Genomic DNA, 20948 nt, shown 5'->3' with positions numbered 1-20948 from the left:
AATTGGAGAGCTAATGGCCTTCCCTGGGACTAGGGGGTGGCTATAGATTTGTGCAAATTAAACCTCAGGCTTCGTGCCTGCTACAAGTAGCCCCACCTGTGTGTGCAATGTACTTAAAAGATTAGGGCACACTTTGAAATTATGGTATGTATTACCTGAAGTAGGCACCTTCCTCTTTAAGCTTTTATTTCCTTGAAGGAGGGGAGCAGACCACCAGCTCTCATGGGCCATGAGGCCCAGGAGGCACTTTGTGGGGTTTTAGGAAGGTTTAAGTGCAGGGAGATGAGATGTGCTGTTTATGTGTGTTAGTGCAGTAATAAAACGTATCCTCAACACTTGTGGTCTCATTTCAGACGAGATCCAGAATGTTCAGGGTGGGCGCACTGTAGACTAGCGACTCCATGTCAGAGACATCGCTTACAGGAAGGAAATGGGGCTCTAGACACAGGTGACAAGTTTAGGAGTGAGAGAGCCAGGGATGATAAGAAAGGGGGCGTTTTGAAAGCTGCTGTGACCATTCTGCTCCCTTAGAGTCACTAAATGCATGACAGGTCTTCAGTTACGCACAAGGTATTCCAACATGGATGATATGGATGTGGATGATGAGTTTTAACTTTTGAGACAGGGTCTCATGTTGTCAAGTTGCTCTGAAATTCACCATGTAGCCAAAACATAAAATGGCTTTGAACTTCTAATCTTCCTGCCTCTGCCTTCTGAGTGCTGGGATGACAGGTACAGAAACACCAGCTGCTTCAAGTGATTGTTTGGCACAGGCAGAAATGTCTCTTCCTTCCCCTTGATTTACCAGGATGGGAGGAAAGGCCACTGCTTGAAGAAACCTCTTGGCTACTTGCTGAATTGCCACTTTGATTTTGTGGCCTGTAGGGCTTGTCAGCCTTTGAACTGCCAAGGGTGCTGTGGGAACATGGCCACCGTGAAAATCCAAGCTAAAAAGAAACCCCGTTCATAAGAATCTGAAAAACACATGCAGGTGTCTAATAAAAACATAGAGGCTTTATTTTAAAACATTTATCTGTTGCAAAAAACAACATAGAAAAATAAAGTTGGATTAGAGTACTCTTCTAAATGTCAAGTGAAGGACTTTTATGTTAGAGCAGGGTTTGCTAACCAACAGATGAGACAGGACAGAAATATGTTACCCAGGTGATTCCCAAAGCATTTTCCAGCTCACATGCTGGAGACAACAGGTCATATTTCTACCAGTTCGGGTGTGGGTGAATGATTAGCTCCAGTAGGAAGAAACCAAAATGGAGTCAGACCCCCCCACACACAAATAATTTTAACCACAAGCCTTTCCCTTTCTGACCTTGCCACACACTGCACGCTCTAATAGTTTAATCTTAATGGAAGTGCATGCCAAAAAAAAAAAAAAAAAAAAAAAAAAACAAAACCCAAAAAAACCAGATTCTAGTCAGAGTGAAAGAAGAGAAAGTCAGGGCCAAAAGACAGATAGGGAGAAGTGAACCAGACCCCTCCAGCTTTGGTGTGGTCTAATGCTGCCACAGCAGTCAGCAACAAGCGGCACCGAACAATATTTTAACATGGGGCTGTAAAAGAACGGGGTGCAAGAGGCCAAATTTCCATCAACTCCCTTTGGCAGTTTTGCCACCAACGGTAATTTGGCCCATTTAAAAGGAGGAAATTAAAAGCTTTCTCACTGCACAGTACTGAGTGGTGGGATAAAGGGATTTCCTGGCCCCAGAAAGCCTCATTTGTTATAGGTGTGTTCTGTATCTCCCACTCAGCACTGAGGTATCAGGATGGAAAGGGAGGGGCAATCATTTTTCTTTTTCACTCCTCCCGTTTTAGGGAAGCCCCTAAACACAGTTTTCTAAAGCATTTACACACTCATCTGTGGATGGACGCTGTAGTGAGGTTGTATTTTGAAGACAGTTTACCTTTCCTCATAGCATCTTTCTGCAAAGCTATCACTCCTTGCTTGCTGGTTGGCTTGGGCTGACAGCTATGCCTGGGCCAAGACCCCTCTCTCTCCCAGACCTGTCAGCAGTGCCAGCCCTTCCTTTTGTCCTGTTCTTCCTTATGTATGAAAAGCAGATGCCCCTTGATCTCCTGTGCCTACAGGGACCCCAATGGGCACAAAGCCAGCAGAAAGTCCTGTGAAAGAAACCATGATCTTCAGCTCTCGTGGTCTTTTAAGTAGGGTTTGGGATTTAATGCTAAGTATTTTTAAATTAAAGAGATAGCGTTTCTAGTTTTTTTTTAAGTATGTCATATTTTTAAAGGAAAGAGATGAGTTGCTAGGTTTTTTTTAAGTATGTCATTTAGTCAATTCATAATCTGTCTGAAGCTAGTTAGTTATTAAACTGGGAAAGATAAAACTTGGGAGGTGGTGGGAGCAAATCTTACACTAAATAAGACAGGCATATATGAAAACAATGAACTGAGGAGTCCTGTAAGAAAGAACAAGAAATAAAAGAATAGAAGGAAGATCCTTTGTTTAAAAATGATGGCACCTCTGTCATAATGAGGTGTGAATTCTCAGACCAGGGAAGCTGCAGGATCTCCTGAGTCTAAGATCTCCCCTCCCCCTTCACTGGTAATAAAATGTCATGACCGAAGCAGCTCACCTGGAGTTTGGAAACCCCATAGGCCCTTGTCTTGGACAGGAAGTCTGTTCTGAAGCCCACCCCTGCAGGCAAACTGTTTACACAGCTTGTCTTAACCCCCTTCAGTATATGTACCCTGCTGCACTCAGGCTGCCCTGTAAATCCTTGGATTGGCACATCACTGCAAAAGGAGTAAGAAGTTGAAAATGCCACCTTCCAGCCCCTTCATGTCCTATGCCAACCTGCTTAATCACTAAGGTTTTTTCTCCCCTTCTTCAAATCTCCCGTTTACCCTCACTTTTACAAGGGCAGAGGGAAACTCTGGTCAGAGTCCAAGGCCAACAAGAGACTTTTAAACACAAGTTTAATTCAAGAGGAAATCCTCATCTAAGGGGCCATCCCTCCCCTTGCTTGGCCCTTTCATGATACCCAGTTATGGGAGAGGATGAAATTGCAGCAACAGAATTCTTAGGAACGATGTAGCCATTGCAGCCATAGCCACTCTAAGCTCTGGAAATAAGACTTGAACTTGTCTAGCTCTCTCTAAACAGGGAACTGACAGCCGTGACCTACAGAACACTTGGAACTGTGACTACATAATAAAATGTCCACTGCCCCAGATCTTTCATTGGCCACCAGAGAAGAATCGGAGTATTCCCTGGGAACACCCAACAGTTTGTGTCTGTACACTTCTTGCTTTCAACTCCTTGACATCAGCCACTCTGGCTTTTTCCCAGGGACCCCCAGGGAAGGCAGTTTCTGATCTATGCAGTTGTCATCTGAACTGTTGTTACCAGAAAGTTGGATGCCAGCTGCCCAGACAGTATAGGTAGGGGTAGTAGGGGTAGCTAGCATACACGGAGACCAAGGAGGCCCTGGATAGGCTGTCATCTTTCAGGGTTGGCAAAGACAATGTGGAGTTCTTCTCCAAGACTCCCAGGTCTTCTGACAGCTGCCTTCGCTTAGTCTTGTAGCGTCTGTTCTGGAACCATATTTTTACTTGGGTTTCGGTGAGTTTGAGGTTCTTGGCCAGGTGAGCCCTTTCAGGGGCGGACAGGTACTTCTGATGGCTGAACTTCCTCTCCAACTCAATCACCTGAGTGTGAGAGAAAGCAGCCCGGGAACGCTTCTGTGGCTGCTTGGTGACCTGGGGGGCACTTGATAAGACTGGAGTATGTTCACAGTCCAACAGATAAGTCTCAAAATGTGCATCTGGAGAAGAACAGAGGAGAGAAGAAAAGAGTTACATGTTAGCCCAGAATTCAAGCCACCTTTCTGTGTTCAGCTAGGGAACAAAAAGCCCACTGTCATCTGGATACATTTTGCTTTGTTCGCATGACTAAGGAACTACCCCGAAGAAGCAAGTAGGTTTTTATACTATGTATTCGCCTCTAATAATCAGTGTGAAGTACACGTAGTTGAACTTTCTGCCTTGTTTTACATCAGTGAAACGTGGATCCTGGATGTATGAGGTAAAGAGAGGTGGGTGACGTGCCAACAGGGAAGACCGAGGCATCGAGGCATTGTGGGGACATTTAAGTGGGTGACTGAGGTTTGTGGAGATGAGCAGGTAGCCTGGGATGGTGAACAGATCATTTTCTGCCCTAGTCCCCTTTCTGTGACTGTGGCTTAGTTACCAGCATGGAAAATGGTTGGGGCTGGGGTGGGATAAAGGCGTAATCGATCCTATTTCTAAAGTCCTAAAGGAACATCAATAATTTTATGGCTTGTGGAATGGAGACCTAAGGAACCTAGGAGTGGCCTTGATTTATTGATGGTTACCGTTAGTTCTAGTAGCCAGTGGTAAAATGGCTGGAGCCCCTGGAAAAGAGTCAAGCCTATGACAAAGTTATTAGCTGCCCTCAGGGTTGATGCTCAAGGTGGCTCGGTGCAGAGGACCCTGAGGTCCTTCCTGTGGCCATTCCCCCACCCCCACTCCCGGATGCCTGTATCCAGAGCTCGTGGCCATCAGCCTGAGAGCGTCCTCTCCTGTGGAGCATGCCCTTTGGTCTATTCCACTTACCTGACTCGGTTTCAGCCCGTGTCTCTGTGGGGCTCGACCGGATACCTGGCGGGTCCTCCAGAGTCACACTGCTACCCTCTGCTTCGTCGAGCTCTGAAGCAGAATCCCTCTTAGGGTCTGGTTGGCACTGGTGCTGCGGGGTGCTCGGCTGTCCCCCACGCCGCTCTGCGTGGTCCCGCAGGATGTCCTGGATGAGGAAGGACGTGAGCCGCTTGGACTGCGTGGGTGGCGCTGCCCAGGGACTGCGACCACCCGCCTCCAACCGTGCCTCTTGGGGCTCCGCTACCCTAAGCATCCCGCCTCCACTGCGCGCCGCTTTTGCTATCGCTAGGTCGCGCGCACTTATAGCCATGCTGAGCGCCGCGCCGCCCGCCCATTGGCCGCGGGAACACGGCTGCGCCCCGATTGGCTGCGGTGGGCTCCAGGTGACCCCCCAAGAGGCGAGCCCTGCGCGGAGTAGGCTCCAGATGCGCTCTTAGCCTTTCCTGGTTATCCCCTCATTCCCTTTCCCAGATGAGCCACAGACCCCAAACTCTTACTGGATTCGCGATGTGGAAGACCTGCGAGTAGCTCTCATAGATCGGTAAAACGTCCTGGCCCACTGAGCTGAGCAGGCAGGTCCTTTCACCTACCCCAATTGTGTTCAGATAGCAAGAGAGATTGATAACAAAGTCAGACCTATCTACTGAGTGGTTCTAGGTCTGACAATCAGGCTCACGATGGCCCCACGCTGGATTCCCAGCTGGACACATGTGGACAACCAGCAAAAGTATATTAGGGAAGGTCAAAGTTGTATAGCAGTGTTTCATTTCCTGAGTTGACCATATGCTGTAACGCCAGTAAAGAATATACTTAAGAAATAAACACTCAAGCTGTATTGGGTGGCGTGTCTTTAATCCCAGCGAAGACAGGCAGAGGTAGGTGGATTTCTGTGATTTGGAGGCCAGCCTGGTTTACACAGGGAGTTCCAGGACAGCCAGGCCTACATAGTGAGGCCCTGTCTTTGTTTACAAACAACACACACACACACACACACACCACCACCACCACCACCACCACCACACAAACTAAAGTGACAAAAGAAACGAACACTCAAGTCGGGGCTCCCCATGTCTGTCACTTAAGTGTCACGTGGTTCGGGGCACTGCTTTGGGTTGGTAAACAGACCCTATCTGATAAAAGAAATTTGCTAAAATAGTAACATTCAGTGGAAACTGAGGGAAGCCCACGTTGATTTTTTTTTAATTACTGGATGCAACTAGAGTCTGATGTGGTCTAAGGCATGAGGACTCAACTAGAATCTGCTCTGCAGGGTACTACATTGTATGTCTGAGGAGGAAGAAAGAGGAACAGGTTCTTGAGAATACAGCAACTGCTGAAGGAAACTGAGATGAATAACCGGAAGGCCTTCAGAAAAGCTAGCTTTCCTCCGCATTTTACCTAGACTTATTTTCCTTTAAAAAATATATATGTATATACACACACACATATAATATATGTATATATATGAAGTTATAGGTTTATTGGGAATGGCAGAAATAACAACTTGAATGTCCCTCATGATAGGATTATTTATTTAGTGTATATGCGCTCGTGTGTGTGTGTGTGTGTGTGTGTGTGTGTGTGTGAAGAATTTCCTCTTCCTCCAAGGCCCACACATAAATGCTGTTCCCCAGGGAGGTACTTTGGAGATGCTTTGGACCTTTAAGAGATGAAACCTAATGACAGGTCCTCAGATCGTTGAGGACATAAGGATCGTAAGCTACAATTTTCCCTCCTCTCCTGGCCCCAGTGTATGAATTTTCCCACCAGCCCATGCTCCTCTCATGTTGTTGTACTGCACCCAATTAGGCCACCTAATTTTGGGCTCGAAGTTCTAGACTCATAAACTACAGCAAACATGGTTTTCACTTAACTGGTCTGCATCTGGGTTTTGGTTGGAATGGCAGAGACTTAGTGCAGCAAGTCTCCTTTCTCTGCCCAGGGGTGCAGTTGCTGTGCTGGGCAATGAGGGGGTAGGTGGCTCCTTTGGATCACCAACCTGATCAGAGTTTTAGTGAGGCTTACCTGTGGGTGTGCCTGTGAGAAGGTTAACCGTGGCAGGGAGGGGCAGAATTCCACCTTAAGTGTGCAAAGGGGGAAACATGGAGAAAGCAAACTGAATGCCGGCTTACTCTTCTGTGTCTTCTGGCTGACTGAGATCTGAATATGCTCCTCCCATGTTAACAGACTATACCATCAAACCACCAACCAAGGTAAATCCTTCCTTCCCTAAATTACTTCTGTTGTATATTTGGTCACAATGGTTAGAAATAAAAATAACTGAACCAAGAGATGCAGAGTAACAGGCTAGCTGTTCTTCTGCATGACCGTGACCATGCCACCGTTTCCATAGGCAACGAGTGTCAGTTATCTGAATCCTTATTAGCTCTTGTCAGTCTCTTCATTTCAGGCACTAACATAGGTACAGTGCTATTTTATTTTGGCTTTAGTTTTGATTTTGCACTTGACTGTTGATGATGTTGATCTTGGCCGGGTGCAGGTCTTCATTGATGAGACAGTATAAAGTCCTGGTCTCAAAATAAATCCTGGAAGGCTCAAAGATGTAAACGTAAACAGGCACATGGGAGAAAGTTTTTTTAATCAGGCTCATTAAAGAAATGCAAATCAAGGGGCTAGATTTCCATTCTCAGCATCTGCCTGTAATACCAGCCTCAGGGGATCTGATGCCTTTGATTTCTGCAGCATCTGCACTCACATACACACAGATGTGCAAATACACATGCACTCACATACACACAGATGTGCAAATACACATGCACTCACATACACACAGATGTGCAAATACACATGCACTCACATACACACATATGCAAATACACACATAATGTTTTAAAAGTAAAAATCACTTTTTTAAAAAGAAGAAGAGATACAAATCAAAGCCACATTGAGATACTCCTTTCTATGTATGAGATGGGAAAGACTTTGTTAAAGTTTTACCCCAGCGGTGAGTAACTGCTGTGGATGGAGAATAGGCTGATCTGCATATTTAGACAGTATCTGTTCACATTAAAAATGGACATATCCTTCAACACAGCTAGTTTGTCTTTTGCCTTGGAAACTCAATATACAATGTCCTGACCTGGGAACCTGTTTTTAGTCTAGTCACAGACGGGTTCCAGTTGCAAACTGAGTTGTAGAATCAACTGTATACGTAAAAGGGTAGCCACACGTGAATCATGAATTTACATCCTGACATGGACATGTATGTGTTCAGTAGGGCAGTTGTGCCTGCTCAGTGAGGTGGAGTGAGGCTGAGAGAAGGGAAGGAGGAGAGGCCAACAGGGCCCATTTATTTTCATTGATTCGTAGTTCTTAAAAATTGCAAACCTGGGGTTGGAGAGATGACTTAGTGGTTAAAAGTGTTCGCCCTGCCAGGTGTGGTGGCACACACCTTTAATCCAACCACTCGGGAGGCAGAGGCAGGCAGATCTCTGTGAGTTTGATCCAGCCTGGTCTACAGAGCTAGTTCCAGGACAGCCAGGCATATGCCTGTCTTGAAAAACAAAAGGAAAAACAATTTTTAAATAAATAAATCAAATTAAATGGATTAATTAAAGAAGGAAGGAATGAAGAAAAGAAAGAGAAATGACAGACAGACAGACATGCTTGCTGATCTCCCATAGACCTAAGTTCAGTTCTCAGAACTCACATCAGTTGGCTTTAAGACTTGCCTGTATCAAGGTCCTGAGACTCTGAATCTGACACTTACTTCTGGATCCTGTTTGCACTCAAATGCATGGCATATATGTACACACACACACACACACACACACACACACACTCACTCACACACATGTACACACATACAAACAAGCACAGTCACAAACAAATCACTTTTAAAACTCACAACCCTAGGGACTGTAGAGATGGCTCAGTCATTCGGAGTGCTCACATCTCTTCCAGAAGACCTAAGTTTGGTTCCTATCATCCCACACTGGGTATCTTACAACTGCCTGTAACTTCATATATGACATCTATTTATACAGACAAATAAAAAATAAACATACATCCTTTTAAAATATTAATTAAAAACTTAGGGGTGGAATTGCAGGGGACTGCTCTCCTATGCCATGACCCCCCATCCCAGATGCCCTCATTATGGGGACCCAGCTCAAAGCCCTGTCTCTCCATGTTGTTTCCTTCCCTTCATGCTTGGCCCTTGGCCTCTACGGGCAGGTCTCTTCGTTCATTGGAAGTTTGCTTTCTGAGAAAAAACCAGTTCCTCCTGTTTGTATTATCACCAACCCCTGGCTTGGTTCTTGGCATACAACAAGCATTTAATAAATGCTCACGATTTGGAAATCTACCACCTGTTACTGTGAAGCATCTCACTGGCTGGTAGACATCTCCACAGCGTCCCATGGCAGGTGATAGGAAGCTAAGTTGGCCTCATCTCCTAGTTGTGTCTGTGCAGCTTAAACTGGCTGAGAATGTCCATGGGCAAACAGGTAGCCGCAGGACACTGTGGGAAGCAGAACAATGGACCCAATGGTCCACCCATGGACCCCCAAACCTGTGACTATGCCCTGCAAATGTCAGGACATAGTTATGCTGCAGGTGGAATTAAAGTTGCTTTGGAGCTAGACTTGAAGTGGAAAGATTATTCTGGAATACAAGACAAAGCAGGTGGGCCAGTCAGTAGGAAGAGCGCAGGGCTTCTGAAGCGAGTGTAGAGCAATGGCTGTGAGAGAGACTCTCCTTACAACCAGAATCATTTGGCAGCCTCTGGCTGTGATGCTGGTTGTGTGGTGCCTGCATCTGAGCTGACTTAGGCCAGGGAGTATATTGGTTTAATTTGTGAGAGTTGAAGTGTTTTCAATCATGGATATGATTCTAGTTCATGGGAATTGGTCAGCCCGAGAGGGGCCATTCCTTCTCTGCAGACCTCCAAGATGTTAAACTATCATGAAGCGTAGAACAAAAAAAAATTCTTAAAGCTTGGTGAATATCGCCCAGCGAGATGGCTAAGTAGGTAAAGGCATTTGTTGCACAAGCCTGGGGACTTGAGTCCCATCCTTGGTACCTATGTAAAAGTGGGAAGAATTGTCTCCACAAAATTGTCCTGCGACCTCCACACATGCATCCACAGTAAAAATCGTAAAGGAATGCTGAGTGTGACACGTGTCACTGTTGATGACATCATCTTTTCAGTGAATGTCTTCCTGTTAAAATACCCCTCAAGACTTTCTGGATTTAGTGTCCTGCGCATGCATCATGATGGGGTGTTTTCTGTGGAGACCCTTTGCTCATCCCGAAAGTAAATAGGAAAAAGAAGGGAGGGGGATCCTGGGAGAAAGAACAAATCATGAGGAAGCACTCTCACCCTATCCGTATCAAAAGATCAAGGTTGCCACATAGCTGCCTGAGAAATGCCCTTCCCCCTCACACAGTTGGTTTTTCTCTCTTCCCTCTCTGTTCCTCACAACATTTTCACAGTGCTGTCTTCTTTTCTCTTTTTGTATCCCTACTTCAGACCTTTGTTCTAGTCCCCAGTCCTCACTGAGAGAGGATGTGCTGTGATGTTTCTGTCAGCAGAGACTCCACCACCCACCTCATCTTCCTCAGCATTAAAACAAAACTCCAGGCACAGTGCCAGGCCCCTTGATTTTCACACCCTGGTGTGGGGCAGAGAACACGTTCCCTGGTTTCTTGGGTGTTTAGACGAGGTCTGACCTGGACCACTAAACTTTGGGCTCTGTTTCTACTAAAAGTGTTCTTGTATATACTCTGTTACATATGCAGGCTTATGGCTTTAGAGCTGCAAAGCCCAAGAGCCCAAGGTGAAAGGGTTGCACCTGCCATGACTTCTTGCTTATTCGTAAGAAGGCAGATGGCACAACAGAACTGTAAGGAGAGAAAAAGGGGGGGGGAGGTAAAGAGGGAGGGATAGAAGCTACAGGCCAAGCTCATCTGGATAATCAGGAAATCATTTTCCCCCTAACCCATCCCCAAGGACTTCTAGAACCTTCACAACCTTCTAAGATTCCCGTCTACTTATATTGTTACCAGGGCGATGACCTTTCAACATGAGGATCTAAGGGGACATTTAAACCATGGCACCTCAAAAGAACAGAGATAGGACCCTGGCCCCTTACAGCAAGCGGCCTGTCTCAGAATCCCGGGTCTATTGTCAGAGTGAAGAGTTCTCCTCAGCCAGCCTAGGTGGGCATTACAAGTCTACATATCTAGTAAGGTCCCAAACAATACCCTAGTGCTGCTGCAGGGCACTCCCACCTCTAAAGGGTGGGTGCTGAGATCACTGAGCAGTCTGCAGGGGGACTCCATCTCTAAGGGGTAGGGAGGTGAGATCCCTGAGCAGTTCAGTGAGGGAACACTGATGTGTTTGGGGTGGTGGCTATAGTACAGGCATGGCTATACTGTGGTTGTACTCCCACATACCCGAAGCTTTAGCTTCACTCTGAAAGTGGCCAGGCTTCCTATCCCATACCTGCTCAAAGGCTCCTTTCCCTCTATCCCAAGACACTGTGAACCTCTGAGCATCATTGGGGACTCTGTGTACCCACCGGCTTTCCCTGATGCCTCTCTGCATGGCCCAGAGCATCAAGCTTTGGAAAACTTTGGTGGGAAGATAACAGCTCAACCTCATGATGCTCCTCATCTTGTTCGTGCTTAGCACCCAAGAATAGCCACGGAGAAGATCTGTTAAGCAATAGGAGCTCAAGAGTATTAATGCACCGGCCCTGGTGACCAGCCACCCTCTTTCCTCTGTCACAGCTGCTAGACCTGTGTCTGCAGAAGTTCCCTGTCCTCTGACTGGGTGGCCCATATGATCTGTTGAACAGCTTAGCAGAGGCCCTCACCTGGCAGACACATTGGGGTTGTTTGTCTAGGGGAGGGGCCTTTGACCTTCCCCCTGCTCTGGCTATCCCTGGCAATTCGATACTGCCCCTCTGCCACCGTCTGTTGCTCTGAGAGTCTCCCATGATGCCACTGAGTAGGTTGTGAGAGCATTGTTTGCCCTAGAGCAGTGGTAATGATCATCAGAGGGCAGGTGGCCATCTAAGAAGGTGGCAGAGGGGATTCTTAGACATGGGATGGGGAAATGGGACAACAACATGATAGTACTCGGCTCTGCAGAAAGTTCTACCTGCTTCGAACTAGACAAGACCTAGGGAATCTGTGGGGCTGTCCAAAAGAAAACTATTTTATTTTAGGACCATGTCATCCAATAGATATTTCCCCAGATCCTATTTTGAATGGCATAGCCTTGGCCCATAAGACAGGCTTGGAGACTGCTAGCCATGAAGTGGTATTGTGACTGAGTTGAGGCCTGGATTTCCAGTGATGATGGTAAGACCGGCTGGGCTGGGCTGGTGTTTAGACAGCTTGGAGGGGAAGTGGCCACCCAGTGTTGGAGTTGGATAGAAGGGCAGACCCTCAAGACCACCCTGTAGCAATATCCAGGCCCTGCAGTGCCTTAGGACAGAGGACACCTTGCATTCTGGTAATGTGTTTATCCAAGCCCCCTTCTCCCACAGGAAGCTGGAGAAAGGATGGAGTCAGAGAGCAAACTGAAAGTCAGGCTGTAAACAGGAAGTGTGGCATATTCCTACACACACACGCACACACACAGAAAGAGAGAGACAGAGACAGAGACACAGAGAGACAGAGAGACAGAGACTTAGATATAAGACTTAAGACATCATATTGAGGTCCTAAGAAACTTTCCTGAAATCGCTTATCAGTGACTAAGTCAGAAGTTTGGCTGTCAATGCAGACTAGTTTTATTTCTGTCTTCTAAAACATTTTGTTTTGCTGTTTTTATCTTTTGTTTTTTTCTGTTTGTTTAGTTTTTTCATTTTGTTTTGTGTTTTGGGACGGTATTGCATAAAGCCCAGGTTGTTTTTGAATTTGCTCTGTAGCTGACTGAACGATCATTAACTTCCAGAGTGCTGGATTACAGGCAAGAACCATCATGCCCGCCTTAAATACTTTCCAAAGTGGGGAGGGAGAAGAGGAGGGATGGAGTGAGTGGGACAGAAAAGGCAAAGACCCTCGCTATTATTGAATTTCTTTTGTAATTTTCTAAGGGAAGGATATATAAACTTTTGGGCTGGGTAGATGGTGCAGTGGTTAAGAGTGCTTGCCCTTCTTTCAGAGGAAGGACCCGAGTTCAGTTTCTCAGCACCAATGGGAAGCCCCTAACTGCCTGAAACTCCAGCTCCAGAGGATCTGGCATCAGAGGACAGGCAGACAGACAGACAGACACATGGCAGACACATACATACATAGAGGAGTAAAATGTTGCTATCTCAGCTAAAGCATTCTTGACAGAATTTAAATTTTTGTGTGTGTGTGTGTGAGAGAGAGAGAGAGAGATACAGAGACAGAGATACACACACACACACATACATACATAGAGGAGTAAAATGTTGCTATCTCAGCTAAAGCATTCTTGACAGAATTTAAATTTTTGTGTGTGTGTGTGTGTGTGAGAGAGAGAGAGATACAGAGACAGAGATACACACACACACACACACACACACACACAGAGAGAGAGAGAGAGAGAGAGAGAGAGAGAGAGAGAGAGAGAGAGAGAGAGAGCGCACATACCATAGCATGTGTGTAGAGATCAGAGACTACTCTGCCAACCTGAAATTAAAGTCAGGTCACCATGTTTGTGAGGGAACTTCTGCTGCACTGCTGCCTTGTGGGTGTGGTTTTAAATGTTTTCCTATGTGTGGGAAGGCTGGTGTCCAGTGTGGCAGTGGCAGGGAGAGGTGGCAGGTTGGTAGGCTGTTGAGAGGTAGCAGGTCCCTGGGAAATGGTCTCAAAACATACTAGTCTCATGGAGTTTGCTCCTTAGAGGAAGCTATGAAGAGCAAGTCAGACACACACATACACATGCACACGCACACACTTTGGCTTCCTGCCTCACTATAGGCCCCTACCACGTCCCCATCAACCTCATGATGCGACTGGGGTCAGAGCCTGGGGAACACTTGCTAGGGCAAAGAGAGATACCTGATCTTGAAATTTTAGCTTTAAAAAAATGTAACCATAATGAACTCCTTTTTACCCCATTCAGTCACTGCAACCAAGAGACTAAACACTTCATCTGCTTCGTGGTGGTAGAGCTAAGCCAAACTCAATAAACTCAGTGATAACCATTCTCTAAGCCAGCCTAAACTCAGGGAAGGGTAGGTACCTCTGAGTCAAGAGCAGTTCAAACAGGAAAGATGGTTCTCCCTTGAGGTGTTTTTGAAACTGGTCAAGAGGTAAGAAGGGCAGAGCCAAGTTGTCATGATAAACACTTTAATCCTAGGAGGCAGAGGCAGGCTGATCTCTGAGTTGAGGCCAACCTGGTTCATACAGTGTGTTCCATTCAGGGATGTTTTCAAAATCGTATTGTTTTGCTGGGTTTGGTGGAGCCTGCCTGCTCTCTCAGCATCCAAGAAGCTGAGACAGGAGGTTCATGAGTTCAAGAGCCCCATGCACCACTGTCTCAAAACAAGGACTCCCACAACAGACACAAACAAGGATCAAAACCAGTTACACCTTAAAACAACCATACACTCTTTGCCCTGGACAGAAGACCCATAAACAAGTTTAGTGGGTTTGTAGTCTAGTCTGACGTTTTTATAAGGGTGAACTGAGGTAAATTCTTCAGCTTCCTACTTTCTTCAACTTTTCTTTTTTTTCTTTTTTCTTTTTATTAACTTGAGTATTTCTTATTTACATTTCGAATGTTATTCCCTTTCCCAGTTTCCGGGCAAACATCCCCCTAACTCCTCCCCTTCCCCCCTCTATATGGGTGTTCCCCTCCCCATCCTCCCCCATTACCGCCCTCCCCCCAACAATTACGGTCACTCAGGGTTCAGTCTTGGCAGGACCAAGGGCTTCCCCTTCCACTGGTGATCTTACTAGGCCATACATTGCTACCTATGAGGTTGGAGCCCAGGGTCAATCCAGTCTTTGGGTAGTGGCTTAGTCCCTGGAAGCTCTTGTTGGTTGGCATTGTTGTTCATATGGGGTCTTGAACCCCTTCAAGCTCTTTCAGTCCTTTAGTCCTTTCTCTGATTCCTTCAACAGGGGTCCCATTCTCAGTTCAGGGGTTTGCTGCTGGCATTCGCCTATGTATTTGCTGTGTTCTTGCTGTGTCTCTCAGGAGAGATCTACATCCGGTTCCTGTTGACCTGCACTTCTTTTTTTTTTTTTTTTTTTTTTTAAATTTCTTTTTTTCGGAGCTGGGGACCGAACCCAGGGCCTTGCGCTTCCTAGGCGAGCGCTCTACCACTGAGCCAAATCCCCAACCTGACCTGCACTTCTTTGCTTCATCCATCTTGTCTAATTGGGTGGCTGTATATGTATGGGCCACATGTGGGACAGGTCCTGAATGGGTGTTCCTTCTGCCTCTGTTTTAATCTTTGCCTCCCTATTCCCTGCCAAGGGTATTCTTGTTCCCCTTTTAAAGAAGGAGTGAAGCATACGCATTTTGATCATCCGTCTTGAGTTTCATGTGTTCTGTGCATCTAGGGCAATTCAAGCATTTGGGCTAATAGCCACTTATCAATGAGTGCACACCATGTGTGTTCTTCTGTGATTGGGTTACCTCACTCAGGATGATATTTTCCAGATCCATCCATTTGCCTATGAATTCCATAAAGTCATTGTTTTTGATAGCTGAGTAATATTCCATTGTGTAGACGTGCCACATTTTCTGTATCCATTCCTCTATTGAAGGGCATCTGGGTTCTTTCCAGCTTCTGGCTATTATAAATAAGGCTGCTATGAACATAGTGTAGCATGTGTCTTTTTTATATGTTGGGGCATCTTTTGGGTATATGCCCAAGAGAGGTATAGCTGGATCCTCAGGTAGTTCAATGTCCAATTTTCTGAGGGACCTCCAGACTGATTACCAGAATGGTTGTACCAGTCTGCAATCCCACCAACAATGGAGGAGTGTTCCTCTTTCTCCACATCCTCGCCAGCATCTGCTGTCACCTGAGTTTTTGATCTTAGCCATTCTCACTGGTGTGAGGTGCAATCTCAGGGTTGTTTTGATTTGCATTTCCCTTATGACTAAAGATGTTGAACATTTCTTTAGGTGTTTCTCAGCCATTCGGCATTCCTCAGCTGTGAATTCTTTGTTTAGCTCTGAACTCATTTTTTAATAGGGTTATTTGACTCCCTGCAGTCTAACTTCATGAGTTCTTTGTCTATTTTGGATATAAGCCCTCTATCAGTTGTAGGATTGGTAAAGATCTTTCCCCAATCTGTTGGTTGCCGTTTTGTCCTAACAACAGTGTCCTTTGCCTTACAGAAGCTTTGCAGTTTTATGAGATCCCATTTGTTGATTCTTGATCTTAGAGCATAAGCCATTAGTGTTTTGTTCAGGAAATTTTCTCCAGTGCCCATGTGTTTGAGTTGCTTCCCCACTTTTTCTTCTATTAGTTTGAGTGTATCAGGTTTGATGTGGAGGTCCTTGATCCACTTGGACTTAAGCTTTGTACAGGGTGATAAGGATGGATCGATCTGCATTCTTCTACATGTTGACCTCCAGTTGAACCAGCACTATTTGCTGAAAATGCTATCTTTTTTCCATTGAATGGTTTTGGCTCCTTTGTCAAAAATCAAGTGACCATAGCTGTGTAGGTTCATTTCGGGGTCTTCAATTCTATTCCATTGGTCTATCTGTCTGTCTCTGTACCTATACCATGCAGTTTTTATCACTATTGCTCTGTAATACTGCTTGAGTTCAGGGATAGTGATTCCCCCTGAAGTCCTTTTATTGTTGAGGATAGTTTTAGCTATCCTGGGTTTTTTGTTATTCCAGATGAATTTGTTAATTGTTCTGTCTAACTCTTTTTCTTTTTTATTAACTTGAGTATTTCTTATATACATTTCAAGTGTTATTCCCTTTCCCGGTTTCCGGGCAAACATCCCCCTAGTCCCTCCCCCTCCCCTTCCTTACGGGTGTGCCCCTCCCAACCCTCCCCCCATTCCCGCCCTCCCCCCATAGTCTAGTTCACTGGGGGTTCAGTCTTAGCAGGACCCAGGGCTTCCCCTTCCACTGGTGCTCTTACTAGGATATTCATTGCTACCTATGGGGTCAGAGTCCAGGGTCAGTCCATGTATAGTATTTAGGTAGTGGCTTAGTCCCTGGAAGCTCTGGTTGCTTGGCATTGTTGTACTTTTGGGGTCTCGAGCCCCTTCAAGCTCTTCCAGTTCTTTCTCTGATTCCTTCAACGGGGGACCTATTCTCAGTTCAGTGGTTTGCTGCTGGCATTCGCCTCTGTATTTGCTGTATTCTGGCTGTGTCTCTCAGGAGCGATCTACATCCGGCTCCTGTCGGTCTGCACTTCTTTGCTTCATCCATCTTGTCTAATTGGGTGGCTGTATATGTATGGGCCACATGTGTGGCAGGCTCTGAATGGGTGTTCCTTCAGTCTCTGTTTTAATCTTTGCCTCTCCCTTCCCTGCCAAGGGTATTCTTTTTCCTCATTTAAAGAAGGAGTGAAGCATTCACATTTTGATCATCCGTCTTGAGTTTCGTTTGTTCTAGGGATCTAGGGTAATTCAAGCATTTGGGCTAATAGCCACTTATCAATGAGTGCATACCATGTATGTCTTTCTGTGATTGGGTTAGCTCACTCAGGATGATATTTTCCAGTTCCAACCATTTGCCTACGAATTTCATAAACTCGTTGTTTTTGATAGCTGAGTAATATTCCATTGTGTAGATGTACCACATTTTCTGTATCCATTCCTCTGTTGAAGGGCATCTGGGTTCTTTCCATTTTCTGGCTATTATAAATAAGGCTGCGATGAACATAGTGGAGCACGTGTCTCTTTTATATGTTGAGGCATCTTTTGGGTATATGCCCAAGAGAGGTATAGCTGGATCCTCAGGCAGTTCAATGTCCAATTTTCTGAGGAACCTCCAGACTGATTTCCAGAATGGTTGTACCAGTCTGCAATCCCACCAACAATGGAGGAGTGTTCCTCTTTCTCCACATCCTCGCCAGCATCTGCTGTCCCCTGAGTTTTTGATCTTAGCCATTCTCACTGGTGTGAGGTGCAATCTCAGGGTTGTTTTGATTTGCATTTCCCTTATGACTAAAGATGTTGAACATTTCTTTAGGTGTTTCTCAGCCATTCGGCATTCCTCAGCTGTGAATTCTTTGTTTAGCTCTGAACCCCATTTTTAATAGGGTTATTTGTTTCCCTGCGGTCTAACTTCTTGAGTTCTTTGTATATTTTGGATATAAGGCCTCTATCAGTTGTAGGATTGGTAAAGATCTTTTCCCAATCTGTTGGTTGCCGTTTTGTCCTAACCACAGTGTCCTTTGCCTTACAGAAGCTTTGCAGTTTTATGAGATCCCATTTGTCGATTCTTGATCTTAGAGCATAAGCCATTGGTGTTTTGTTCAGGAAATTTTTTCCAGTGCCCATGTGTTCCAGATGCTTCCCTAGTTTTTCTTCTATTAGTTTGAGTGTGTTTGGTTTGATGTGGAGGTCCTTGATCCACTTGGACTTAAGCTTTGTACAGGGTGATAAGGATGGATCGATCTGCATTCTTCTACATGTTGCCCTCCAGTTGAACCAGCACCATTTGCTGAAATTGCTATCTTTTTTCCATTGGATGGTTTTGGCTCCTTTGTCAAAAATCAAGTGACCATAGGTGTGTGGGTTCATTTCTGGGTCTTCAATTCTATTCCATTGGTCTATCTGTCTGTCTCTGTACCAATACCGTGCAGTTTTTATCACTATTGCTCTGTAATACTGCTTGAGTTCAGGGATAGTGATTCCCCCTGAAGTCCTTTTATTGTTGAGGATAGCTTTAGCTATCCTGGGTTTTTTGTTATTCCAGATGAATTTGCAAATTTTTCTGTCTAACTCTTTGAAGAATTGGATTGGTATTTTGATGGGGATTGCATTGAATCTGTAGATCGCTTTTGGTAAAATGGCCATTTTTACTATATTAATCCTGCCAATCCATGAGCATGGGAGATCTTTCCATCTTCTGAGGTCTTCTTCAATTTCTTTCTTCAGAGGCTTGAAGTTCTTGTTGTAGAGATCTTTTACTTGCTTGGTTAAAGTCACACCGAGGTACTTTATATTATTTGGGACTATTATGAAGGGTGTCGTTTCCCTAATTTCTTTCTCAGCTTGTTTCTCTTTTGTGTAGAGGAAGGCTACTGATTTATTTGAGTTAATTTTATACCCAGCCACTTTGCTGAAGGTGTTTATCAGCTTTAGTAGTTCTCTGGTGGAACTTTTGGGATCACTTAAATATAGTATCATATCATCTGCAAATAGTGATATTTTGACTTCTTCTTTTCCAATCTGTATCCCCTTGATCTCCTTTTGTTGTCTGATTGCTCTGGCCAGAACTTCAAGAACTATATTGAATAAGTAGGGAAAGAGTGGGCAGCCTTGTCTAGTCCCTGACTTTAGTGGGATTGCTTCAAGTTTTTCTCCATTTAGTTTAATGTTTGCGACTGGTTTGCTATATATGGCTTTTACTATGTTTAGGTATGGGCCTTGAATTCCTATTCTTTCCAGGACTTTTATCATGAAGGGGTGTTGAATTTTGTCAAATGATTTCTCAGCATCTAATGAAATGATCATGTGGTTTTGTTCTTTCAGTTTGTTTATATAATGGATCACGTTGATGGTTTTCCATATATTAAACCATCCCTGCATGCCTGGGATGAAAACTACTTGATCATGGTGGATGATTGTTTTGATGTGTTCTTGGATTCGGTTTGCCAGAATTTTATTGAGTATTTTTGCGTCCATATTCATAAGGGAAATTGGTTTGAAGTTCTCTTTCTTTGTTGGGTCTTTGTGTGGTTTAGGTATAAGAGTAAGTGTGGCTTCATAGAAGGAATTCGGTAGTGATCCATTTGTTTCAATTTTGTGGAATAGTTTGGATAGTATTGGTATGAGGTCTTCTATGAAGGTCTGATAGAATTCTGCACTAAACCCGTCTGGACCTGGGCTCTTTTTGTTTGGGAGACCTTTAATGACTGCTTCTATTTCGTTAGGAGTTATGGGGTTGTTTAAATGGTTTATCTGTTCTTGATTTAGCTTCGGTACCTGGTATCTGTCTAGGAAATTGTCCATTTCCTCCAGATTTTCCAGTTTTGTTGAATATAGGATTTTGTAGTAGGATCTGATGATTTTTTGAATTCCCTCTGTTTCTGTAGTTATGTCTCCCTTTTCATTACTGATTTTGTTAACTTGGACATACTCTCTGTGTCCTCGCGTCAGTCTGGCTAAGGGTTTAACTATCTTGTTGATTTTCTCAAAGAACCAACTTTTGGTTCTGTTGATTCTTTCTATGGTCCTTTTTGTTTCTACTTGGTTGATTTCAGTTCTGAGTTTGATAATTTCCTGCCTTCTACTACTCCTTGGTGTATTTGCTTCTTTTTGTTCTATAGCTTTTAGGTGTGCTGTCAAGCTGGTGACATATGCTCTTTCCTGTTTCTTTCTGCAGGCACTCAGAGCTATGAGTTTTCCTCTTAGCACAGCTTTCAATGTGTCCCATAAGTTTGGATATGTTGTACCTTCATTTTCATTAAATTCTAAGAAGTCTTTAATTTCTTTCTTTCTTTCTTCCTTGACCATGTTATCGTTGAGTAGAGCATTGTTCAGCTTCCATGTATATGTGTGCGTTCTTCCCTTATTGTAATTGAAGACCAGCTTTAGGCCGTGGTGGTCTGATAGGACGCATGGGATTATTTCTATCTTTCTGTATACGTTGAGGCCTGTTTTTTGACCAATTATATGGTCAATTTTGGAGAAAGTACCATGAGGTGCTGAGAAGAATGTATATCCTTTTGCTTTAGGATAGAATGTTCTATAAATATCTGTTAAGTCCATTTGGTTCATGACTTCTCTTAGTCTGTCTACGTCTCTGTTTAATTTCTGTTTCCATGACCTGTCCATTGATGAGAGTGGGGTGTTGAAATCTCCTACTATTATTTTGTGAGGAGCAATGTGTGCTTTGAGCTTTAGTAAGGTTTCTTTTATGTATGTAGGTGGCCTTGTATTTGGATCATAGATATTTAGGATTGAGAGTTCATTTTGGTGGATTTTTCCTTTGATGAATATGAAGTGTCCTTCCTTATCTTTTTTGATGACTTTTAGTTGAAAATTGATTTTATTCGATATTAGAATGGCTACTAGAGCTTGCTTCTTCAGACCATTTGCTTGGAAAGTTGTTTTCCAGCCTTTCACTCTGAGGTAGTGTCTGTCTTTTTCTCTGCGGTGTGTTTCCTGTAGGCAGCAGAATGCAGGGTCCT

At 44.6% G+C, this 20948-nt stretch overlaps 1 protein-coding gene across 1 annotated transcript; it reads right to left on the bottom strand.

Moving 5' to 3' along the window:
• Positions 1 to 2317: 2317 nt before the first annotated feature.
• Positions 2318 to 4910, bottom strand: Nkx3-1 (NK3 homeobox 1). The gene is made up of 2 exons (NM_001034144.1): positions 4612 to 4910; positions 2318 to 3800 (listed from the first exon to the last, which is right to left on the bottom strand). The coding sequence occupies exons 1-2, from the start codon at positions 4904 to 4906 to the stop codon at positions 3379 to 3381; spliced, it is 717 nt and encodes a 238-aa protein (NP_001029316.1). The 5' UTR covers positions 4907 to 4910; the 3' UTR covers positions 2318 to 3378.
• Positions 4911 to 20948: the final 16038 nt, after the last annotated feature.

Source organism: Rattus norvegicus, chromosome 15 (assembly GCF_021556685.1).
Source record: "Rattus norvegicus strain SHRSP/BbbUtx chromosome 15, alternate assembly SHRSP_T2T, whole genome shotgun sequence".
NCBI lineage: Eukaryota > Metazoa > Chordata > Mammalia > Rodentia > Muridae > Rattus > Rattus norvegicus.
Note: the sequence above shows the minus strand (reverse complement) of the source record. Positions and strands in the feature narration are given on the sequence as shown.

Coding starts and splice junctions, on each gene's coding strand:
- Nkx3-1 (NM_001034144.1), bottom strand. CDS start 4,906: ATGCTTAGGGTAGCGGAGCCCCAAGAGGCACGGTTGGAGGCGGGTGGT. Junction 3,801..4,611: donor ACGGGCTGAAACCGAGTCAG/GTAAGTGGAATA, acceptor GTTCTTCTCCAG/ATGCACATTTTGAGACTTAT.